At 57.3% G+C, this 24,867-nt stretch overlaps 2 protein-coding genes and 1 non-coding gene across 3 annotated transcripts; 1 reads left to right on the top strand and 2 right to left on the bottom strand.

Moving 5' to 3' along the window:
- The first annotated feature begins 552 nt into the window (after window positions 1–552).
- Window positions 553–8,918, top strand: Cbx2 (chromobox 2). The gene is made up of 5 exons (XM_046463339.2): window positions 553–659; window positions 735–778; window positions 1,727–1,792; window positions 3,898–4,003; window positions 5,617–8,918. The coding sequence occupies exons 1-5, from the start codon at window positions 588–590 to the stop codon at window positions 6,925–6,927; spliced, it is 1,599 nt and encodes a 532-aa protein (XP_046319295.1). The 5' UTR covers window positions 553–587; the 3' UTR covers window positions 6,928–8,918.
- Window positions 8,919–9,296: 378 nt separating this feature from the next.
- Window positions 9,297–9,370, bottom strand: Trnaa-ugc (transfer RNA alanine (anticodon UGC)). The gene has a single exon. It is a non-coding gene; the product is annotated as a tRNA-Ala (tRNA).
- Window positions 9,371–15,659: 6,289 nt separating this feature from the next.
- Cbx8 (chromobox 8) lies at window positions 15,660–18,348 on the bottom strand. The gene is made up of 5 exons (XM_046463209.2): window positions 18,188–18,348; window positions 17,685–17,728; window positions 17,421–17,486; window positions 17,228–17,294; window positions 15,660–16,790 (listed from the first exon to the last, which is right to left on the bottom strand). The coding sequence occupies exons 1-5, from the start codon at window positions 18,254–18,256 to the stop codon at window positions 15,909–15,911; spliced, it is 1,128 nt and encodes a 375-aa protein (XP_046319165.1). The 5' UTR covers window positions 18,257–18,348; the 3' UTR covers window positions 15,660–15,908.
- Window positions 18,349–24,867: the final 6,519 nt, after the last annotated feature.

The following is a 24,867-nucleotide window of genomic DNA, read 5'->3' as shown; positions in this document are numbered from 1 at the left end:
CGTACCTATTTTCCATCCCTTCCCCACTCCTGGCCCGTTTTGTTCCCTTGCAAAATAGGACTGTCCCACCAGAACCATAGACCCAGTTCAAGGCGGGGGCGCCGAAGCAGCGCCCCTCTACGGCGGGGGCAGGAAGCGCCGCGCGCCCTCCCGTTTCCCTCCCTTCTGGCAAAACAATAGCTTTTTGCCGGGAAAACGAAGTTGGGAGGAAGGCCGGCGCGCTCAGGGCCAAGTGGCACTTGCGGCGAGCTGCAGGTCCGCGGCCGCCACACGCGCCCTCCTTCTGCGCGGGCCCGGCCCGCCCGCCGACCCGCGCTCCCACTCCGCTCCCCAGCGCCAGCCGCGCCCCCGACAGCGAACAACACTCCCGCCCGCTGTCGTGCGGACCCCAGTCGGGGTCCAGGCCCAGCCCGCCACGAACAATGCGCGCCCCGCCCCCGCGCCCATTGGCAGGGCGCGATTGGGCTGCGCGCGGGGCGGCGGGCGGCTCGGCGCGCGTGCGCGGGGCGGGGCGCGGGCGGGGGCGGTGCTTTGTGTGCAGCGGCGGGCGCGGGGCGCTGGGCGCGGGGCCGCGGGCGGGCGGCGGCATGGAGGAGCTGAGCAGCGTGGGCGAGCAGGTCTTCGCCGCCGAGTGCATCCTGAGCAAGCGGCTCCGCAAGGTGCGTGCAACCCCGCCCGCCGCCGCCTGGCCCGCCCTGGCGTCCGGCTCACCGCCCGCTCTTCTCTCCCCGCAGGGCAAGCTGGAGTACCTGGTCAAGTGGCGCGGCTGGTCCTCCAAGTGAGTCCCACGATGCGGGCCCGCCTTCCCGCGCTCGCCACCTCGCCGGGGGTGGGGGCGGCCTGGGGACCCTAGGTCGCGCCGTCTAGGGAGCGAGGCGTTCACGAGCGAGGCGGGAAGTTCGCGGGGTCCCCGAGCGTTCCGCGGGTGGGGGCGCCAGCCGGGCCTGGGGCCGCCCTTTGTTTACGAGCCCGCGGGGACCGGAGCTGGCGGCTTCCCTCCCCGTAGCCCCCTGCGGCCCTCCACCGCTGCGCTGCGCGCTCCCCGGGGCCCATTTGTTGCTTTCACCCCCGCCCGGCTCACCGCTTCCTGGCCTGGCGGGGCAGGCGCGGGACGCGAGCCCCCCTCCTCCTATCCATATTTTCCCCCGCTGTAACCTGAGCTTCCTATTGATGGATGTAGGACTCCCCCCTCCCCCTTTCTTTCCTTTAATGGAAGGGAGGGGACTTAAAGTCCCCTGAAGCTGCCTCCGCAGCTGCTCCGCACCCCTTTTTACCCTGACTACCCTTTCTTTGCTCCAACTCCGGTGCTTGGCCCCCGCTGGCTGGGGCGCCAGCCACATTGTTCCGTCTGGGCTGTCTGTGCCCCTCAGTCTCCCCCTCCCTGCGACCTGGACCTGCCTTCCCTTCCCTCCCTGGCTCCGGGCCAGGGTTTGGGGGATTCCCTTTCTGCAACTTTGCGGTTTTGGAGGGGGGGATTTGTTTTCCTCCCAGGCGCAGACTTGGAGTCCTTGGAGTCCTCCTGTGGCCTTTTTAATTGAGGGCTTGAAGTGGCAGTTTCTCTGTGGATTTGAGGTTAGGGCACTGGCCTCAAGGACCTCCAGCATCTGGGTTGGGCCTTTTAAGGGCCACTGAGCCAAGGTGTCCTTGCGTCCAGTTGTGCTAGGGGAGCAGTGGTGACCCAGGCAGGGCTGTGTCTCTGACACCAACCTACTCTTTGCTTTTCCAGACATAACAGCTGGGAGCCAGAGGAGAACATCCTGGACCCACGGCTGCTCCTGGCCTTCCAGAAGAAGTGAGACCAGTAACTGTACAGGAGGAGGGGAGAGTTGGGGCCAGTGGCTTCCTAGAGGGCTTGGGCTGGGCTGATTTTAGGTCTCATAGCAAGACAGTCCCCAGGTCTCTTGTGCCATCTCCTTGGCTGTGTGTAAAAGCAAAGGTCCCCAGCCAGCACTCTCCCTATCTGAGGAGTCCCTAGTAAGTGCTGCTTTGGTCTCCGGTGGACAGACTGGCAACAGCACACCTCCTCTGTTCTTTCATGCAAAGGTTCTGCTTTCATTTGACCTTTTTGTAATTTGTAGACTGCACTAATAAGAACCAGGGCCACAGGTTTGCTGCAAAACTGCAGGCCTGTCCTCTTGCCCCTACAGGAGTGTCCACTGGGCAGAAGAAGGCTCAGACAGTGAGCTGACGCCACAACACAGTTTCACCTGTTGTGTCCAGAGCAATACATTAACTTTGCTCTGACCTGCCAAACAGTACTGAGGTAGAACTCGCGGCGGGGGTCTGCAGGCTGGGGCTGAATTTGCTTATGTAATTCTAGATGTCATTTCCACCTATAGGTAGGAGACCTGGGTTAAGAGACAGGCCTCCATGAGGTGTTCTAGAGGAAGGGTGGTGAGGGAAGGCAATGGTGTGCCCACTCATCCAGGTGTGAATACCATGTGGTAGCAAATGGTGGGTGGCAGCCGGATGGCTTCCCCCTTATAGGAGCTTCCTGTGTTCAGAGGCAGATGATTTGGTGCTCAAAGCCTCCCAGCGGGGGTCACTCTGACAGGCTAATTCTCAGGTCATCCGAGCTGCGTTCACAGCACAATGTAGCAGATAGGTTTTCGCATGGCGAGAGAAAGTAGATGCAGGTGCTTGCTTTGGAAAATCTGGTATCAGCGATCTCATTACCTTCTATTTAGTTCATAACTTGGTCCTATGAACCTCAAGGAGGTCAGCTTGACACATTGCAGGACCTTAGTTCATTTTTTTGCCTTTGAGGTGGCCACCTTGGGTGAGGTGCTGTGGTATCCTTCTGTAGTCTCACCACTCTGAAGGCAGAGACAGGAGGATCACTTGAACCCAGGAATTTAAGACCAGCCCAGGTAAAAAAAAAAAATGACGGTGTCCTAGGACTGAGTGTCCCTCTGTGGTAGAGAGCGTGCCTGGCATGTTTGATCCCAGCACCACAAAGACAGCAGACAGCATTCCGACTGTTGAGCAGCACATGTCCTCGACCTAGCTTTTGGTGAAACAGACAAGAGCCAAAATATCTGAGAGTTTCGAGAGTTTTTAAACCGTGGATGACTAGGATCACATCGTGGAAGAAATAAAACCAGGAAGGTGGGCCTTGCCTGGGAGTGCTAATCAGATTCTGTAGGGGGTCACCTTCCAGGCCCATTATCTGTTTTATTTTTTACATAATATCTATCTTTATTTTTATGTGGTGCTGAGGATCAAACCCAGGGCCTCACACAGGCTAGGCAAGCGCTCTACCGCTCAGCCCCGGCCCCAGCCCTGTTTGTTTAACTACTGGAATCTTCTCCAGGTCAGGCCCCTTCCTATGGGGTGGCCTGAAGTATGAGCTTCGGCGGGGGCTGGTGGCCATGCTCTTGGGAGTGCTTCCTGACCCCTGAGGCAGGAGGGCTGCAGGAGGTGTAGGCTTTGAGCCCTCGCTACTGCTTCACCAATGAGCATTACTTCTGTCAAGAGCAAGTGGCTAGAGAGGAGAACTCAGGAGAGCCTGGCCAGCAAACTGACCCTAGGGAACATTCTCAGGCAGAGGGAGGACTTTGATGGTGGGGGCATTTTTTGCATTCTCCTTGCCTTAGTCTTTCTTCTATTAAAATGAGAATTTGCACCACATGCCCCAAAAGCTGCTTCCCGTTAGCCAAGCTGGATTTTTGCAAGACATTCCACCTGCAGAAAGTTTGTAGGCGTAAACCAGAGTTGTGCCTGTCCTCGCTTTCATGGACACAGTGCAGTTTTGCAGCAAAATAGTCAACAAGCTGCCACAGACCAGAGCAGCAGAGAACCTCAGGGGCCAGCGAGGTGTTAGAAGCCATGGGGCTCCTGTGTGATAGGGGAGGTTGTGAGCAATGCCTTTCCACGCTGATCAGTGTGTGTCTTCAGGGAACACGAGAAAGAGATACAGAACCGAAAGAGGGGGAAGAGGCCCAGGGGTAGGCCCAGGAAGCACACGGTCACGTCATCCTGCAGCCGTCGCTCCAAGCTCAAGGTGAGTGTGCGCTTACCTGCTGACCCTACTTGACTCTTCACCTTCTAAGACCTCTTTGGGCAGAGGAAAGGTTTTAGGGCTCTTGGGTGGGGACGTTACTTCTGCAGAAGTTCTCCTCTGCTCAGAAGGCAGAATCCCCCTGTGTGCTGCCTCCAAGCCTCTGAGTAGGGGCACTAGCAAGTCACAGAGTCCTGCCTCTCCTTCCACCCTGTTGGTGTCCTGCAGGGCCAAGCCTCCTGACCCTGTTTCTCTGGGCTTCTATACATTTTTTCTGGGTAGCAGGGTCAAACTTGGCCACTGCCTGTGATTCCCTCTTGCTCCCAGGGGCTTATCATCAAGAACCAGAAAAGAATGGGAAGTGTACAGATGGTAGGTGCTCAGAGGTTTACCACGTAGATACGGACCAACAGGGTAATTAGTCAGGCCCAAGATATTGGGCCATTCCATACCCAGCCCTGAGTACACCTTAAATCAAGGTAGCCAGGAAACACAGGGCTGGCTGAAGGCCCAGGAGCCAGCAGGGGGGCAGGGGGCCATGCTGTGCTGGTATGTTCTTGGGAATGTCCCGTCATTCCTCCCCTCCATGCCATGATGACCACAGCAAGGTGGGCTTCCCACACCACAGGCATGCGTGCACCAGAGTCCCTGACATCACCCCTCCACTCCCAACAAACCAGAGGCGAGACGGGAGGGGAGTCCGGCCTTGGTCTGGATGTGTCTTTGATTGTCTTCTCAATGAACTGCTGTGGACCTGGCATGCCCTGGCCAAGAGCTCGGTCACTTCCAGTACCACTTCCAGGGGACTGTGCATCCCTACTTGGAATCTTGCTGACTGGTCTCCCTGGGTGAGGTTCATTTGTCTTTCAAATCTTCCTCTCCAGCAGGACAGTGCAGGCTACCGAAGCCTATGGACTGTAAAAGGCTTTCTTTGGAGTGAGGAGAGGGACCCTCCAGGTCTGACAGGTTCAGTTCCTGTTCAGGTCAGGAGAGCTTCACTGTAGGGAAACAAGAGCAGGAAACCCATCTCCCTAACCACCTTAGAAGATTCTGCCCAGCAGGCAGCAGGGGACCTAAGAAACGGGGACATACTTTGGCATTTGGGATGACATTCAGAAGAGGAGGGGGGAGGGTGTTGACCTGTGCACTAGAATGCTCTGAGGGGTCAGATTTGGAAATAGGGCGATTGGAGCAGGAATCTGCTTGGTTCTGATCGAAGCCCTTGGGCTCTAAGGCTCAGCCCTCTAACACCGTGGCTTGTGCCATTCTGGGTACAATGCCCTTTTTGACTTGTCTGCCATATATCTAGAGCAAAACTTGTGTCCCTTAAAAGCCAGTGGTGTGTGGGAAGTTCTGTGCTGTATCCTCGTTTCTCTGAGTTAATTTTACAAGCAACCTGGTTTGTTTTTTGTTTTTTTCCTACTCTGCCTTTAATTTTACATTTCATGTAAGGCCTGTTACATCTTTTGGGGACCACATGGTGAGTGGTCACTTCTCCTTGGTCTGGGAAGCCACAGAGTTGCTGGCTGCAGATGCTGACGTCCCTTGAGGAAGCCTGGTGCTCTGACCCTGGGACCAGGCAGCAGAGAAATGACTCCCTCCTCTTGTCTTCCCAGGAACCCGATGCACCCTCCAAATCCAAGTCCAGCAGTTCCTCCTCTTCCTCCACGTCATCTTCGTCTTCCTCAGATGAAGATGACGACAGTGACTTAGATGCCAAAAGGGGTCCCCGAGGCCGTGAGACCCACCCAGTGCCTCAGAAGAAGGCCCAGATCCTGGTGGCCAAGCCCGAGCTCAAGGATCCCATCCGCAAGAAGCGGGGGCGCAAACCCCTGCCCCCGGAGCAGAAGGCAGCCCGGCGGCCTGTGAGCCTGGCCAAGGTGCTGAAGACTGCCCGAAAGGAGCTGGGGGCCCCAGCCAGCAAGCTGCCCCCTCCACTCAGCGCCCCTGTGGCCGGCCTAGCGGCCCTAAAGGCCCATGCCAAAGAGACCTGTGGCGGCCCCAGCACCATGGCCACCCCGGAGAACCTGGCCAGCCTGATGAAGGGCGTGACGGGCAGTCCCAGCCGTGGCGCCATCAGCTGGCAGAGCTCCATTGTGCACTACATGAACCGCGTGGGCCAGAGCCAGGCCCAGGCGGCCAGCAGACTGGCACTCAAGACCCAGGCCTCCAGCAAGTGCGGCCTGGGGCTGGACCTAAAGATGAGGACGCAGAAAGGGGAGCTGGGGATGAGCCCCCCAGGAAGCAAAGTCCCAAAGGCCCCCAGCAGTGGAGCTGGGGAGCAGAAAGGGAACAGCGCAGGGGGAGGACCCCACACCCATGGCAGCAGCAAGGTCCCCGCCGGGTGCCCAGGCTCCCAGCTGGCACCCACCCAGGAGCTGAGCTTGCAGGTCTTGGACTTACAGAGTGTCAAGAATGGCATCCCTGGAGTGGGCCTGCTGGCCCGCCATGCCACAGCCACCAAGGCCATCCCTGCACCCAACCCAGGCACAGGGAAGGGCACTGGGGGTGGCCCCGGTGCTATGAGTGCAGCCGGCATGCCCACTGAGGCGGGCAAAGGGGAGAAGCTGGCCTCCAGAGCAGCAGCACTACCCACCCCTTCAGGCAAGAGGGAGAACATCAAGAACAGCTCTGCCCCCGGTGGGCAGGACAGCCACGCAGCCCCCGGAGAAGTCCGCAAGGCCGCCATGCTGTCGGAGATGAGCACTGGTGAGGAGAACAGCAGCTCAGACTCGGACCCTGACTCGGCCTCGGTGCCAGGTGCTGGGCAGAGTCTGTCAGTGTCCGTCCAGACCAGCCAGGACTGGAAGCCTACCCGCAGCCTCATCGAGCATGTGTTTGTCACTGACGTCACAGCCAACCTCATCACTGTCACGGTGAAGGAGTCCCCCACCAGCGTGGGCTTCTTCAACCTGAGACATTACTGAGGCCCTGGGCCGCCCTTACCCAGAGCTCCCACTCACCCAGGTCTGACCCCTTCTCCCTCTTTGCCTTTGGTGAAGTGCGGCCTGCCACCCCACAGCTAAGGGGAGGTCTGCAGGGGTCTCCTGCACCACCGGCTTGAAGACCTCCCTCCAGACCCTGCCCTGGGGCTTAGGGCTGCCTCCTTGCCTTGCTGGGGCCTGGCTTCCCTGTGTTCCTACCTCTTCAGGCCTCCCTCGCCCCCATCGCCTCAGGAAGTCCAAGTGGCCCTGGGGCTCAAGCCCCTGCCTGCTCACTGCAGGTCTCCACATGAGTTTGGGTGCCCCTTCCTAGCCTGAAATGACAGCACTCAGACCTGCCTTGTTCCCAGGGAAGGGATCAGGGGGGGCTTCTGGCACAGCTCACTGTTCCCCCACAGGGGTGGGCAAAGTAGAGTGGGGTGGGGGCCTGGGCATCCTTAGGCCCGGCACCAGCTTTCAGAAGATCAAATAGGGCAGAGAAGGGGCCTGTGGGCAGGAACCCCAGCCAGAGCTGAGCCTGAGCCTTTAAGGACAAGGCCGAGACCCTGCCCCAGGAACTGCAAGGACAGGGTCAGAAAGCAAGGTCAGGAACCCCAAAGATGTTGGATTTAGCACCCTCTGACCCTGATTCTGAGTAACATCTCCAGCCCGAGTTGGCTCTGGAGTCCAGCAAGGGTCCAGGTCCTCTAGAGTACACCCGAGTTCTCAGGGTTGGAGCCTCTGGCCTGGGGGAGGGGACAGACACAGGCCAGGGAGCTGGGAATAAGAGTTGGGCCAACAGGCTTTATGCAGGGGGGGGCCTTAGCAGGTAGCTGGATTCACCAGCCTAGTCCCGTGGCCCATGGACTGGCTGCCAGCCACAGGACAATGGGGACTGCAAATGTTTGCCCCAAGTCCATGGCCCTGACCCAGTGGATAGGCCACTCCTCAGGTGCCACTTTCCCTGACAATCCCCCCACACACAGACACACCTTTGGGGGTTCCATATTCTGCTTCCCACTTGAGAAGCAATCTCCCGGTGCCATTGTGGATGTGGGACAAAGTCTGAGCAGCCTGCCTATCGGAGGGCCTGTTCCGTCCCCTCCAAGAAACAAGATTTCTGAACCCACCCGAGGGCCTTCTCCCTGCCCCACCTCAGTGCTGAGTCTCAGAGCCGCCTTGCTGGGTTTCTGGTCCATGTCGGGATTTTTCATGCTGGGATGTCAGCAGAAAGGTGGGCAGGAGGTGGCTGTGGTAGGCAATCTGATTGACATGATTTTGTGATGCCAAAAAGAAGTCTGGGGGAGGTCTGGAACTGTCGCCAGCCTGCAGAGGACCTCTTGGCTCCAGCCACCTTGCAGAGAGGAGCTGTCCTTCCTCAAGCCAGCCTGCCTGGGGCTTACCAGGCTTCAGGACCCCCGGATCCTCACCCCCACACCAAATAGGAAGAGATGGCCTTTGTGTGGCCAGATTGACCTCAACAGTGTGCCTTTGGGGACAGAACATGTCCATCACTGCACTGAGGGTCATCCAGGTCCAACTGGCAGGAAGTGCTGCCTGCAGCAGGGATGGAGCCCACCCTGCGGGCTCCTTGGCTGACTCAAACTTTGCAGCTTCTTTTCTGCCAGGCACTGTACTGCCTTAGAGGTTCCTCTAAGCTCTTGAGAGGAACCTAGAGTCCCACTAGCTGTTAGCAAAGTAGGGGTGTTTGTCCCTGGGTGTCTGGGCTGACCAGCCTTGTCCCCAGTTGCCAAGTCTCTCCAGACCCCAATTTGGTGCCTTTCTTTTTACCAGCTACTTCAATCCCAAAGCTTAAATCTGCAAACACCTTCCCAGCCACTCTGCCTTCTTGCTGTGTTGCGTGTTGTGACCCCAGTGTTTTACGTTAAAGAGCGTGTGTGCGGGTGCAAGAGTCCCAGCTGGAGAGGTGCACCAGAAGCTCCAAGCTGGTCATTTATGTTTACCAATAAATAAAAGTAGTTCTTTTTATATTTTCATTTGCTGCTGTGTGTGTGTGTGTGTGTGTAGAGCTAGGTATTGGTCACACATCTGACTTAAGATCCGTTGTTGCTTTATTCCTAAGGGTCCCAGGTGAACTGTACCACGGTGTGTACTGAGTGGATGTTTTTGCCCTTGTCTTTTTGATGCTTCTGTATTGGGTGGGAAGGGGCCAGCTTGTCCTCTTAGAGACTTTGGCATATTTTTATATGTATTTTTGGTACACACAAAAAAAGTGCTCTTTGCTTTAGTTACACTCCAAATTCTGACCCCACTAAGCTCTGGACTTGAGGCTTCATCAGAGGAAAGCTTGTGGGGAGAACCGGAGCTCTAACCAATGTCAAGCAATGTCTTGATTTGGTTTTTTGTTTTGTTTTTTGTGGTGCTGGGGATTGAACCCAGGGCCTTGTGCATGCAAGGCAAACACTCTACCAACTAAGCTATATCCCCAGCCCTTGATTTGTCTTTTAATAAAAAAAAAAAAAAGCCAAATCCTGTATACTTCTTGCAACTGCTTAATCTATAGCTGTGTCTGCTTTCTTAAGAAGGAGCAGAATGAGTGTGTCCTCACCCTGACTTGACAGCTCTGTGTTGAAACAGGACAGCAGCCTGGCCCCTCTTCCAATGGGACAAGGAAGTGGTGTGGGGAAGGGGTCTGAGCAGGTCTGAGTCCAGGGACAACCAGATTTTTACCCAAGTCCGTCTCAAAGTTCTATAGAGTTTTCTAGTACTTTATTGGAAAACTAACCCTAGCATAGATGGCAGGGGGCTTTAGTCTGACATTAATTTATTTTGCAGGAGAAGGACTTTAATAAATGGTGCCAGAAGATCCTTGTCTTTTTGTTAACCCTTAGTATATCAATAAATATTTTTTTAAACTTTTTAGCCTGGTACATAATGAGTGATGTCTGGAAACAAAACAGACTGCTTTCCCTGTCTTGGGGCAAAATATTCACCTGGGTACAGACTGAATAGTTGGTGCATGGGAAAGGCTTAAGTGTTTTCAAAAATATTAATTTGCTTGTTTATTTTTGGTGCTGGGGATTGAACTCAGATGCACTTTACCACTGAGCTGCACCTCCGACCTTTTTCTTTCTTTTTTTTTCCTTTTTTGAGAAAGGGTCTTGCTAAATTGCTGAGACTGGCCTTGAACTTTTCAATCCTCCTGTCTCAGCCTTCCTAATCGCTGGAATTTGACTTAATTTGTTTTCATAAGGCACAAAAATAAAAAAATGTTTGAGGAAGCAAGGAATGGTGTTTGATTTTTAAGTGAGACTCTACACGAGCAGTCCACGACCAAGGGCAATTTCAGGGGACACTTGGCAGTGAATGGAGAGGGTTATCACATAGGTTGGGTTCTACTGGCATCTAGTGGGTAGAGACCAGGAATGCTTCAAAAATACCCTGCAATGCATTTGACAGTTATCCATGACAAAAATGAGCTTTCCCAGGATGTCACTGGTGCTTTTTGAGAAACCCTGATTTAATAGGAAAGACAGAAAACACTAATAAAATAATGATGGAGCAGAGGGGAGAAGGGATGCTACAGGCATCCAAGTGGGCAGAGGACAAGATTGCTGCAACACACGGAGACATCTCCTAGAGGCATATCAAAAGTAAAACCAAAATTCTGCCCCTCCTTCCAGTGCCTTACTGGACTGCACCCCTGGGAAGTTCTGGAGAGTCTCTGTGAAGCCAAAAGACTGGAGAGCCGGCTCACTGTGGCTCCTACCCCATGGCTCATAATGTAAGGAGATGATGTGCTTATTATATAGCCTTCCCTGCTCTTTTAAGGTTTGCATTACCCTCGGCATGAATTTATTCATAAATTTCATTCTCCAGGGAGAATGGAGCTTCCTTTGAAGTGAAGAGAACTTGGGCCTGGAGTCTGGATGTCCCTGGCTGAAAGGCTAATTTGGGCAAATTAGCCTGAGTGTTTTAGTTCATGGGGGGACCCCAGCTCCCAGCTCCAGAAAGGCCTGCGCACCTGGAATCTCAGAGGCAGGCGGCACTGGATGCCATTTATTTGGGTTGCTTCCTGAGGCCGTTTATTTTGGAGAAGGTGAGCAGGGTGGATCCCAGCTGTCCTATGCTCTGGATTCTCGAACTGCATAGAAGGACTGGGGACGTCCCGGAAGGAGCCAGTTAGCGGAGTGCGAGCAGGAGAGGGAGCCGGCGCTGGCGAGGTGGAGAAGCCACACAGGCTTCTCCTGTGAGAACCCATTTCTACAGGACTTGGCCAGACGGGTACGGGGCCTTGACCACACAGGCTTATGTAAGTTTCAGCCCTGCTAATCTGATCATCTAACCCACTGCCCTCCCAGAAGAATGGACTGTGCCCAAAGAGGCCCGATCCGTCTCGAAAACCCAGCCGCACGCGCCACCCGGACCTACCGGAGGGCGCCCGGTGCGACTAGGGCAGTGGAGCTTAGAGGACAGCTGGACATCTTTCTTTCTTTCCTCCACTCTTGCGGCTCGAGGCTCTGGCCTCAAGGAGGGCTCGGTACCGAGCACCCCCGGGTGCCTTTGGCTTATGGTGGGGGTGGAGGTGACTGCTGCTGTCAGGAACCAGAAAATATGACGGTCTCTCTGGGGGGGAGGGGAGGCTCTTGGGACCTAGGCTGAAGCTGCTGCCTCTAGAGGGCGCGCGCGTCCCATGAACTTCGGGGCCGCCGAAGCTTTGGACGTGCGGGCATCACTCAGTACCGGTTGCTACAGGCTGCCCCTAAACCTATTTCACCCCTCTACCCTGCCGTCCTGAGTGGCCCCCTGCCATCCGGGTCTCAGAAGACTGAAAGGAAAGCCCGGGATCCAGTCTACAGCCACACGCCACGCCACGGTCTGCCCAGGACTTCAGGCAGTCATCTACCTTGGACCACTGGAATTCAATCCTCTGCCACCCCCATCTCGGTCTCCAGATGGGTCTCTGGGCGTGGAGGAGTTTTTGATGAGAAGAGGAAAGCCAATGGGCACAGTTCTATCCGCCTCCCGCCTCCCCTTCTGCGCACAGCACTGGGTCTCCATCAGAACCCTTGCGCGGGAATCCTCATAGGCACAAAACAGACCTATCCGACACTCCTCGAAGAGCCACAAACATTCCATTCAACCAATGTTTGTCCTGGACCAGGCTCGGCTCAGGCAGAGGCTACCTAAGCTAGTTCTGCCCTCGGGACGCAAGGGACCCGGAGGTGGCACCACGGTCAGGTACCCTCCGCACTTGACCTCTGCTTTCCGGGGAGTATCTGCCCGGGAAACAAGCCCACCGAAGGAGCCCCTGCCAAAGCTAAGGGTGGAGGTGGCCCGCGAACTGAAAGAAAGGGTAGGGTCGGAGCCTTCGCTTTTCCCTAGCAGAGGACTCCAGAAAGAGCCGGCGCCGCGGCCCACCCCACCCGTCCTCTTTGCTCCTTGATTTCCCTCGCCCGCCACAGAGCCCAGGACAGAGCCTGCCCAGCCCAGGCGCAGACTTTGGACTGCTGGGGCCCTGGGCGCAGTCTGCTTACACACGAAGGGCCCTCAACGCTCAGCGACCTCTGGCGTCAGGGCGCTTCTTGAACCCTAGGACCTTCCATCTGGTCACTGAGATGGAGGAGGCAGGTGAAGAGGGATCCGCCAGTGGCAGAAGACAAGACGGTGCTCACGCCCTCCCCTCAGGCTCTGCGGGTGCTCCGGGTTCGGATTCGTGGCTTCTTGGCGGGGCGACGTCTGCGGAGGCTTTAGAGGGGGAACTAGGTTCAATGCAATGGCCTCTTTGGGGAGCCGGAGGTGGCTCCTCCGTGCCGGCTTCACGACCTCGCCCCCCCCCCCCTGCTCAGTCGGCTTCCCAGAAAGACCGGAACACTCCCTACCAGTACCCTTCAATCTTCTTTCTCTCGACGGTCCCTGGCTCAGCCCTGGGGTGTCCGCCGCCAAGAAGACCAGGGGCGGAGAGGCAGTGGGGACTGGGAGGGCGCGCGGCAGCGGCGCAGCGGCTCGGTGTTCACTAATCACATCAGCTCGCTCTGCGCCGGCTCGGAGCAGGCAGTTGCCTAGCAATGCCCGCGAATTCAATTCCTCAATCAATAGGCGCGAGGCTCTGCATTTCGGGGAGCGCTGTTGAGACTGGGTGGGACAGGGACACGGGTCCCTCCGTATTAGGGAGCAAGCCGGGGAGGCTGGGAGCAAGGCTACCAAGCACCTGGGCCTCGGAGAACAGCGACGTCGGACCTGGGGGTGGGACGCGAAGGGGGAAGCCCCGCCAGAAAGAGGGAACCCCAAGGTGGCGTGCATCCTCCCGAGGTCCCCGACTTCTGCCCTGATCCCAAAGAAGTGTAATCGGTAGGCAAGGAAAGCCAGAAGCCTCCCCGGGGAGGCAGAAGAAAGTCATACCCGGCTCCCTCCCAAGCCCAGCCCCCCTAAGTGGGGGTGCCCTCGTTGGGGAAGGGCTTTCGCGGGGACTCCGTCTCTTCCCAGGCGGAAGGGGAGGAAGGTGAGACCTGGGATGAGAGGAGGCACAAGTCATCCCTTTCCAGCAGCTTCTTCACCATGTTTAGAGAAAAAAAATCAAAATCATAAAACCAAGACGTGTGTCTATTTACAAAGTATATATTTAAACACGTAAAAAGCGGTATTGGATACAGACATTCACAACCAAAGAAGAAAGGTACCGAAGCTTCACTCGAGTTGAGGCGGAAATCGATTCGAGATTTGTACAAATCTGAGAATTAAATAAGTCCAACACGCGTACAACCCACGCGGTTGCAGACTCCCAGCCATGGCCCTCAGCCCCTGCCCACCCACCCCCCCCCCGGGTCAGCGTCTCAAGAACGAGCGAGCGAAGGAGACACACACGACCGTGATGGACGGAGATGACAGGACGAGGGGACGGTGGGCAGAACCAGGCTAGCCAGAGGAAGGCCAAAGTCAAAGTCGGCCCAGGAAGGACGGGAGAAGGGAAGGCGCTGCCAGGTAAAGACGCATGTCCCCAGAGTTTTGGTCCACTCGGTAACCGACGTGCCCCTTCAATGCAGTTTTATCTGAAAATAGCGTCGACATTCAAATAAACACACTTGGTCAATGGCGCTTCTTTATACAAAGTCTAAAATACCAGTTTTACAAATGTGAACAGATAAAAATCCCCATTCCGGGAGTTTCTCTTTAGGCGCAATTTGATATTCAAAAACAAAATCACGTAGTACACCGTTTCCCTCTTTTCCTCTCCTCTTTAAAGGCAAGAAAGTCTGGAGGGGAGAGAGGCTGAGAAGCGGGAGGGAGGGCCAGGGCCGGGAGGAGGACGAGTCTGGGGTCCCTCCACACACCCCCATCGCGAAGCGCCCGCAGCCCAGTTCTCCATCGCCCCAATCTGTGCTTCGTCCCGCGCTCAAGGCCCCGGTGCCCTCCCTCGACGAGCGTGAAAGTTAGAGCTTCGCTGGCCCTTTAAGGGCAGGGAGGGCGGAGAGGCTGCAGGATCAGTGCTAGAAGGGACGGAGGTGAGGCGGGAGGTGGGGAGGGGGTGTCAAGTTTGTGCTTTTGAGTCAAAAAGGGGCGCACGTTTTGCGCCCTCCGCGCTCAGCGCGGTCGGGAGTCTGCCTAGGCGGGGGTGTCGCGGGACTGGCGTCGCCTCCGCCTCCCCCGCCGCGGCCGCCAGCACTCCCAACTCTCGCTCCTCCTCCCCCTTTGGCGGAGTTTGAATGTCGAGTTCACAGAGAGAACACTCCGCGAACCAAAAAGGCCTATAAATTACAGCTTTTGCTCTTAAGAAGGCGGGGGGGTGCAAAAGTTCTGATGCGCGTTCCTGGACGAAAACTCCGCCTGGCCCCTCCTTCCCCTGGTCGCGCGGGGCCGCCAGTCCTACGCCCGGGCGACCCCGACCGGGCACGCCCGGACCGCCCAGTGCGGCGCGGCAAGGCCTGGGTGCGCTGCCCTCTCCCAGCGCTCCCGCCGCGGGTCCCGCAGGGTGGCCAGCCCGGCCGTGCGTCCCTCCGAGAGCTGGGCCCGCCCTCCCCGAGGGAGGGAGCCTTGTCCAAGTCTTCCTGGGAGGTGGGGCCACCGTCTCTTCTGGCGAGGCTAGAGGACGCGCAAAGGAAAAGTCCACCCGAACACTTTTCTTGTAAAACAACCGTCTGGAGCTCTGGGCACGGACACGCAATCCTCCCAATTTATCCTGGCATTTCGGGAATGTAAACAGATTCGTTGGATTTCTTTTCTCTCTGCGGAGTAAGTTAAGGAATGGAGGGAACGGGGAGAGTTTATCCACAAGACATACACACGATCTGCGTGTATAGCGCACACACCTCCCATAAAGTGCATTTCCTGGTGTGGTCCTGGGGGGGAACTGCTCCCCACCCACCCGCGACTTTCTTCCTTCAACATCACACACAAAAAGTTATTCAAGTTAATACTTTTTCCCCCCTAATAGACTTCTTAATCTTAAAAAAAAAAAAAATAGAAAAAAGAAAACCCAGACTGACCCCACCCCCCTTTTTCTGATTGGGGAGCCAACCTTTTGTTAGTCTGGCTGGCCAATGGGGAAAGAGAAAAAATCCCGGCCCTGCCTTGGTGCCAGGAGTCTGGCACTGGGAATGTGGAGAAAGGAGGAGGGGTGAGGTGGGCAGGCTGAGTTCCTCCAGGCACCTCAGAAACCGGGTGCACAGGCCCCAACTTCCCTAGAGCCCTGGGGTCGGGGGTAAGGGACCCCCTCCAGTCCAAACTCAGCCTGTATGTCCCACCAAACCACACTCTTTCTCCTGTTTAAATAAAACAACTTCAAGAGTTGAAATATATATATTTAGATATTTTTCTTAAATAACATATTTACATCTAATAGAAAATATAACTCTAGAGATAATTTTCCAACCAAAACTGAGGGGGAGGAAGGAAGAATGAAAGGGGCTGAAGAGGTGTGAAGTCAGGGACAGGACCAGCCAGAAGGCCACATCCCACTCAGAAATCAAAAGCACTATGCCAAGTCTGCGCCCACTCGCCTGCTTGTCCGGGCTCTCCCACCCGGTAATTCATCTTTTCTCTTTAAAAAAGCCTTGGTCCGTGTTACTTTCCTTAATGGTGACGGTTAAAAAGTTTGAGGTCACATCAGTGACCACCACCTTCTCCAGGTTAGTCAGGGAGGGGCTCCAGGATTCTTCCTCCGGGTCCCCCAGGATTCTGGCCACTGGGATCCTGGCAATGAGGGAGGGTCTACCCCCCTGGGCCCCCATGTCCCGATACAGGCTACCCACAGAGCCTGGGGTGCCTGAGCCATGCCGGACCCTGGAGCCACCAGGGTCCAGGGCACCCTGACCTTTGGCCTCCAGGAAGGCAGCCCTGTGTTTTATGACCCTGGCAGGGAAGGTGTCCACAGCCAGCTTGCCCGTGGCCTCTGCTGAGTTAGGACTGGTCACACCGCACTGCACCAGGTCCGAGTCCTGCCTCCGGGCCAGCTGGATCACGCTATGTCCTGCTGGGAACTTTCCTGCCCCAGAAGGAGTGTCGTCCAGCTTCCTGCCCTTGAGGTAATCTCCGAGGCCATCGCTGGATTCTCCCAAGGGCCTCTGTGAAGGGTCCAGGAGCTCCTTTCTGGGCTTGGGGCCTCGCTTTTTGGAGCTGTCCCCTGGTGAGCTGGGCTTGTCTTCAACTCGGCTGGTGCCCCGTTCCCGTTCTCGTTCCCTTTCACGCTCTCGATCCCTCTCCCTCTCCCGGTCCCGAGGGGGTTCTGCTCGGCAGGTGCTGCTGGTGCTGCTGCTGCTCCCTGGTGGGGACAGACCCATGTTCCGAAGGCCCTCTCGGGCCCGGGAAGTGGAAGCCAAGTCCTGGGGTGAACGGCCAGGGTAGGGGATCCGGATGCCCCGGGCAGAGTCACTTCTGAACTCATAAGTTTTGGCCTTGGCCTTAGCCTGGGCCTGCAGAGAAAAGGTGGTGTCAAGAGGGAAGAAGGGCCTCCCCCACACCCAGGTTCCTCCAGCCTCACCTCCCAGCTTCACCCTCTGTTCCTGGGAAGTTCTATATGGGTGGGGAGGAAGTGGGCTTGTGGTGGCAGTCTCAGGGAATGGGAAAGAATTTGTCTGGAAGCAGCCATTTGTAGCCAGCACACTTCTTATATTTCATTATATATTCATTGGGATGGCTGGGGGGGGGAGCACAAAGGCATTCTTGTATGGTTAACTCCCTCCCCTGGACACCCCTTGGTGCTGCCCACTGAATTAGCTGTCAGGGGATTCCCTCCCACATTACAAATTTTTGTGTATGAGGACACCCCTTTGCTTCACAAGCCCTCAGACCCACCCCCTTTGCACAGACTCCACATCACTGCACCCATCCCTGGATACTGCCATCCTACCTTGAGGAGAAAGGTTTTGGGTTTGGGTCCCCGTTTTTTGGGCCCATAGAGCTCCATCTCTCGTTCCCTAGAGAAAGGAAGGAGGGAGAAGGGGTGTGTGAGTAAAGAAACCAAGTGAGGCTCCAGTGCAGGCTGAAGAGAGGCAACCCTGCATCTTTCCAAGTGAGTAGAGGGAGTTTAGAAGGGTCTGTACCTTTCCTCAAAGGCTGCAAGCAGACGAGCATCCAGGATGTTTTCTTCTGGCTCCCATGTGCTGTACCTAAAAGGAATCAGGAAGAAGTGGGCGTCAGTCCGGGAGCAAAGAGAGAGCAGAGGGCGTGTGTGTGTGTGTGTGTGTGTGTGTGTGTGTAACTTTTCTTGTTGCCTCGCATTGTATCTTAAAGTAATGGGGAAAAGAGGAAGAAAGAAACCTCCCGAATAACAGTCTGGGTGTGAGAATTACATATAACCTACTTACTTCTGTGACCAGCCCTTCCATTTCACGAGGTATTCCATGCGTCCCTGCGGATGCAAACGGGAAAATGTATGTGTGCATGGGGAGGAATGCATGACGAGGACACAAGAAATACATACGAAAATGCATGCACCAAATGAATGCTCAAACCCCTACAGCCAAAGGCACGCGCCCGCTGCATCACCCCTGCAAGAAACGCTGCACTAAGTGAATGCACCGGCATTCATTCCCCACCCCGCCCCCCACCCATGCAATCTGTGCATCGCTGCAAGTCTAAGGAGAGCGCTAAGGCTCAGAGCTGCTGGCTGCTGCTGCTGCTGCTGCTGCTGCCGCCGCCGCCACTGCTGCTGCTGCTGCTGCTGCTGCCGCCGCCGCCGCCGCCGCCGCCACGGCCGCGGCCGCTGCTGGGACCTGGGGGAAGGGAAGCTGCCTGCAGCAGGGGGAGGGAACCAGGGCCCGAAGGGGAGGGCCCGGCCGCGCCGAGGCCTGAGGCCCAGGGCACCTACTTTCCGTATGCGCCGCTTCAGGAGGGCTTCGGCCGCGAACACCCGCTCCCCCACCGCCGAAAGCTCCATGTTGACTCGCCGCTTTCCCCCTCGGCCGCTTCCAGGAGCAGAAAAGCAGCAGCCAGCGCACGACAGACCATAATACTCTCCCGCTGACGTCAGTTCTCCTCCCTCCCCGCGCTCGCTCCCTCCTGCGGCCCCCCGCCCGCGCCGCTGCGCTCCTCTCCCTCCTACCCCGCCTCTCGCTTCCTCCCGCCCCACGTGTTGCTAACGACGTTGCTAAAGCCGAACGGCTGAAGTCTGCTCCTCGCGCGCTGATTGGGCGAGCTCAGGGCCACGCCCCTCTCCCTGTCTCCCCCGCGTTGCTACGTGACCCGCGTTCCAATCGCCAGGGGGAGGAGTCTGAAACCACTCCAGAGGCCGAGCGCGGAGGAGGGGGACGCCGGCGGAAGTGACGCCACGAGAGGGCGGGCTCTACCTCTGTCAGTCTGCGGAGCTGGAGAGGGGGCCTGGCTGCCCTCTGTCCTCACCCGAGCCCCCTCCCCCGCCACCAAGTTGTCCCTCCGGTGCTCGGCGTGCCCCACAGCTCTCGCTGGGACCTTCGCGGCGGCGTCAGACAGGCCCCTCCCCCTCGGCAGACCCCGGCCCGCCCCACCTCCACCGCCCGGGACTCGCGCTGTCCCCTCCCCCGCTGCCGAGCTGCACAATGCACAATGCACAGGTGCTGGGACGCTGAGAGCCGCGCCCGAATCCCGGGTCCCGGCGAGTGCCCCGGCTGCTCCCCACTGTCAGCCCCCTCCCCCGCCACACACCGACCCTCGGTCTCTATGGCAACGCCCCCCCCGCCGTCGCCAGTCCCATCCCGCTAACGAACCGCTGTGCCTGCGCCTCGGTCTCCTGTCTCCCAGAGCTGCCCTCACCCACCCCGCGGGCTTGTCCGAATGCTTGCTCGGCTCCGAAGCCCAACGCAGACCGGGTGGAGTGGAGGCTGGGCGCTCCCATTCGAGCCCTCCCACGTCCCGGGACAGCGGGGACGGGGACGTCGTGAGCCCGCTCTCCCCCGACCATCCCCGAGCCGGGAGCCACTTGCCCCTGTCCCTAGCGGGTGCTGTCCTTCCCTTCCAGGCCGCGGCCGCCCCTGACTTGGCCTGGGTTTGTTAAGGGCGTGGACGACCATGGGTCAGAGTCTGGAGCTTAGCTAATTTGGGGGTGCGTGGATGGGGACTCCTCGGGCCTCCTGCAGACTAGGGCACCCGGCCCGCGAACTTCCTGTCCACCACTCTTCCAGACGTGCGTTGACTGATACCCGGCCAGAAATGACTACGTCGCGACGTTAGGGGCGTCGCAGGGTCCAGTGCGGGCTTGGCAAGAGGGTCTCTGAAGATGGCGGGTCTGGAAAGGAGGCGAGACCGGGCCGCGAACGCCTCAGCTGCATGCATATGCACAGCTCTCGGTGACCAGTGGCAGGGGTTGGAGGGCAGCAGCGGAAACTGCAGCCGCAGTCGGGACCCAGCGACCTCCCACCCTTTTTTTCTGATCACCTAAGCTCCAGATCGCAATTCCCGCTCTCTGGAACCCACGATTCAGTTAAAACACCGATGATCTTCTTGACTGGAAGCGGATTCCCTTGGCCGGGGATGGAATGGGGTGGGATGAAGGGAAGGGTAAAGAGAAAAGGAAAAGAACGAGAGAGAAAAGGAGCGAGCCAAGTAGTCTGGCTTCAAGGGCAGGAAGCCCAGAGCGGAAAGCTGGCCTCGTGTCGGCAGCGAGGCGCACGGCGCGGGCGCGGCGGTCCTACGCGGGCCGCGAGGCAGACAGCGTCGGGCCCGCCCTCCCTCCCCGTCCTCTCGCCCTTGGAAAGGAGGGTTCCAGTTTTTGGCCTTGCTCTCAGACGTTTCAAGGTGGGCGCTAGCCTGCAGTCCCATCTCTACGGTTGTCCCGTCTCAACGAACAGGGCGACCGTCGACGCCCGGATCGCCCTGGCGACCCGCACCCGCCGCCTATGAGAGGCCGCCGACGGTTGCGTCCTTAATCATAAAAAGTCATTCCCGGTAACAAATAGTTTCGTCGGCCGGTGCCAGCGATACAGCTGTTTCTGTTTAAGCTTAAATACTTTCCAACAGTTTGGGCAGTAAAAATAAAGTTGGCCTCAGCCGCCTATAAGTGTCTGGTTTCCCCGCCCAGGGAAAGCCCACCCTGTGCCCTGGGCCTGGGTCTCTCCGCTCGCCCCGCCTGCCCCTCTTGGAATCGCTGCCCGCCCCAGGCGACGGCTGCCAACGGCTGCCGGCCACTCGGAGCCCTGCGCCCTGCATCATTCTTCTCAGGCTACAGGGCCACCTTGGAGCCTGAGGGGGGAAGCCTGCCCTACACCCTCCCCACACCCTCGGGAAGCTCGCCTGAGCCGGAGAAAAGTGATGGTTTCCCTTCAGATAGGGTTTCTGTAGTTATGTCTCCGAGTTGTGCTTGCCTTGGGTGCCTATAAGGACACTGGGATGAGGCGTGCAGAGGTTGGTGAATGGTTTCAGTTTCACACTGAAAAAGAAACAAACTCTCCTCTTTTTCTGTGCTCCTTTCTTCCTTACATGACCCCCTCCTTCTCTCTTATTTTTCCTTCTTTGCTAAATACCCCTGAAGCTCTGCTGTGAAAAGGAAACCCCTGGTGTTGCTGGCTAGGGTCCTCTTCTATGGAGGGGTACTGGTGGTTTCTGCTTCCTGGCCCCATTTTTCCAACAGTCTTTTTGATGATGATTCTTTCCAAATAGCTTGCTGTCAACAAAATTAGCACTTGGGAGGTGTCTGAGTTTGCAAACTTCAAGGATTCATGCTAAGCCCAAGTCAAAGGTGGAATTCTGCTCAAAAGAAAACCAGCAATACAGAATAATCTGAGGCTTGGGGGAGTCTGACTCCTGTTGGTAGCAGTAGTTCTCTGTCCTCCAGAGAAATGACTCTGGTTGTTTCAGCCTTGCCTGGCACACCCTGCCTCCAGCTGCCCAGAAACAGCAGGGTTGAAGGAGGTGTGAAAATAGGTCACTGGGCAGCTTCACACCCCTTGACAGTTTGGAGAGAAAGAGAGAGGTGGGGGTCTGAGAAGTGGGTCTGCAGTCCCACAAGACCCAGAGCTAGGTAGGTAGGGAAGGACACCTATGGGTGCCGGGAGAGGGCGCTAACATAAGAGTGGTAGCACCCTCACTCTGGTCCTTTGAGACTGGTCATCTGGTGGCACTGCCCCAGGAACCACTGGAAAGAGGATTCCCACCTTTCTTACTGAACCCTCTCCTTCCCCTACTGACTTAGTTCTCACCTCTCTTCTTTCTTCCACAGAATGGCTTTTTCCAAGTTAGATAATTTATTTTCCCACGTGCACCTACCACAATACAAACTTTCAAAGTACCGCAGCTTTTAATCCCACTTCTGGGAGTGCAATAATGCAGTGCCCAGGTTGGCATGCGCGGCCTCTGCAGTAAATAAGGTAACTGCTTCCTATTACTTTAGCCCCATATGGCTGCAATTTGAGTGTCTTTGGAGACAGTGCTTGTGTTATGGGTGGGGGGGTGGGGGTGGAGTGAAAGTGGAAATCAAATGCTCTTAGATCGTATTTTTATGAAGGAAATTGTCGGTGGTTCTCTTAACAGCCTGCACCCCCTCCGGGATGATCTGCTCTGTTTCTTTGTTTATGGAAATGCAGGCTCCAGCCGCGTGGAGACACCTGCTTCCAGAACCCCAAGTCTCTCTGCCCTAGTCCTCACTTCTGTGATGACCTGGGCACTGGACCCAATGCCCTTCTCGAAAAAGAGCCTCTAACCTGCTGCGGGGAACCCGCGGGATCCCCGGGCCCTAGCCAGGAACCCAGTGCCAGGACCCAACTCGGAGCCCCGACTTTACACCGCAGAACCTGCAGAAGATGGCACAGCTTCTAGGTTCCCTTTTAGGCCTCCCAGTGCCTGCCGCCCACGGACTCAGCCTTCGGTGAAGGAGTCCGGAGGCTGGAGTGGTGCAGGTGAGGGGCGGGCCGGCCGGGTGGGGCGCTCCGCTCTTGGGTCGCCAGCCAGAGCGGCAAGCCCCAGCGCGTCCTCTAGCTGGAGGCTGAGGCCGGGCCTCGGCTCGTTCTTTGGGAGCATTTCAACTTCGCGGCTTGGCGGGCGTCGGACCTGCCCAGTCTTGGCCGCGGACGCGGGAGGATTTGGAACCCAACCGTTTGCCTCAAGCAGGCCAGCGGGAGGCCAAAAGTGAGCGCGGTCGGCTCCAAGGTGTGGCCGCGTAAGCAGCAGCGGTGGCCAGTGGCTTACCTTCGGAGGTCCAGCCCCAGCCCCGAGCGCGGGGCGGAGGGGGGGGTGGTTGTGGGGAGGGGGGGAGGCATCCAGCTTGCCTACCTGGCGCCTGCCCGCAACGGGTCCGCTGCGGGAATGCAGCAGGGATCACCCACCACCCTGGATAAGGTTCTGAAGGCGGGACCTGGGCAGGCTGGTGGGTGATTAGAAGGGAGGCTGTGGGGGCTTCAGGCCAGGGCTCCAACCTCTAGTTGTTAGAGAAGCCAGAATAGCTTTCCTTTCCTGTTCCACTTCGTCCTCCCTCTTAGACCGCCACATCCTGCCTGCTAGGGAAGGGCAAGCCAGGAGGAACAGAGTGAGAAGGGGTTGACCACTTTACAGTAGTCCCCAAGGGTCCGCACACTGGGAGCCTCTGGGTCTTTGCTTTCTGCTCCCTTAGACTACAGAAACCCAGATCAAGGTCCCACCCTGTCCCTAGAGGAAGGAAAAGTTCAGTAACATCTACCAGCACTTCCTTGCATTTAGCACCGCATTACTTAAGTCACAGCAATCAGGAAGAATCACCTCTCTCATCCCCATTTAATAGATGAAAGGAAGGCACAGTGAGGTCGAGTAACTTGCTCAGGTGCACACAGCAGCAGTTCTGCCTGAAAAATCCTAAAATGGAGAATCTCATAGGCCACAGCAGTCTAAAGACCCTCTGGAATCCCCTCTCGCTTGAGGAAGGAATTTAAAGTAAGAAAGGACTGGTGGAAACCTTGTGGAACTGACAGAGCAGTGCCTGTAGCGAGCCCTCAGCAGAAATGATGGGACTGGAATAAAAAAGGGCCCAATACACACACCTGGAGGCTGAGTGTTGCTGGAAATATTTGATTTTATTTTACAGTATGGTAGCAAAACCCAGCTTTGGGGCCAGGCTGTTTGGGTTCAAATTCACTTGCTAGCTGTGTGCCCTTGTGCAAATTACCTCTCTGTGCTTTGCCTTCTATCACTTTGGTGGGGGGCGGGGGTATGGCGCATTAGGTTTAACCGTCAGGATCCCATGATCCGCGGGAGAGGTGAGATCCTTTAAGCACTTTCACGCTGTCCGGCGCAGGCGAATGCCCCGTCTTTCTATTGCTGCTGTTATTGACATTCTGGGACCAGAACAGGCTAATAGGATCCGGCGGTTCTGATTTAGGTGATTTTCCCCAGGGAACCTAGTGTCAGCAGAGACTGTGCCTACTTCTCCACGGAGACACCCACAGAGAGGGAGCTCAAGGCACACCCACCTTCCGTGAGAAACCATTTTAGTCACAGTTAAGACTCGCTCCTTGGGCGTCTACCCGGGGCGTTTACGGCCAGGTGGGCTACTCGAGGAAACGCGCGCGGCCACCGGGAGCGCGGAGGCCCAGAGCGCAGCGGGTACTGTGCGCCAGGAGTACTGTGCGCCTGGAGCACGCGCACAGCGGCTGGCCCGGCACGCATGCGCGCGGAGAAGTGGACCCCTCCCCAACTCTTCCCGGGAAGCGCGCCTGGTGTGGGTCGTGAAAGCCGGCCCTGGGAGCCCAGAGGCGCCCTCCGGACTCAGGGGAAGATTCCCTGTAGAAATGAACGGCCGCGCCCCCGACCCCGCTCTGGGAAGGGTGTAGGGGCGGATGAGTCCGGTCGTTCTGTTCCTACCTCCTGAGGAGAAAGGACTCGGACGGGACGTACTAGAGGTGGCATCGCCCAGCCTAGGTCTGGACCCTAGGAGGAGAAAGGCGGGCAGGGAGGCGGGGTGTGGCGACGGAGCCCCCCCCCCTCGCCCGCCACACACACACACACACAAACACACAAGCGGTGGTCTATACGGGTCAGAGCCTTGGAGCTTTATCCTAGACAAAGGCATAATCAGAAGCCCTCTCTCCCCCTGCCTGGCGTGAGAACTCTGTCGCTGCTTGGGCGCTGGCCCCGACAGTTCAACCATCCGCCAGTCTGTAGTTCAAGATATCCTAGGTGGAGAGTCTGACCCCGATTCTGTCTGCACGGAAAGAGCCTTGGTCTAGCGGGTGCGGCATGGTGGGTGCGTGATTCCCTATCCCGGTGACCCTGCCCATCCGAAGCACGCACCCTCCTACGGGAAATCACCGGGTGAATGAGGGTAGGAGAGGTGACGTGAGAGATGGTAGTGGCACCAGAGCCTGCGCGCAACGAGTTCGCTCGGCTCCCTGGCTCCCTTGAATCCGAGCTCCGCCAGGGCTGACGCATCAGCTACGTTGGTCGCTGCAGCTCACCCCCTCACCCCTCAACCCCACACTGGCTCTTCCCATCCCAGGAAACTCCAGAGATACCTTGGACTCTTTCATTCTCACTTCCTACCCTCCCCCAAGCGGAAGAAATTGAAGTGACTTTTTGCCGGGACACTGGAGACTTCCAAGTTACTTCCAAGCA

The sequence above is a fragment of the Marmota monax genome, unplaced genomic scaffold, assembly GCF_021218885.2.
Source record: "Marmota monax isolate L192 unplaced genomic scaffold, Marmota_monax_Labrador192_F-V1.1 WCK01_AAM20220418_F8-fsc00220, whole genome shotgun sequence".
NCBI classification, from domain to species: domain Eukaryota; kingdom Metazoa; phylum Chordata; class Mammalia; order Rodentia; family Sciuridae; genus Marmota; species Marmota monax.
Note: the sequence above shows the minus strand (reverse complement) of the source record. Positions and strands in the feature narration are given on the sequence as shown.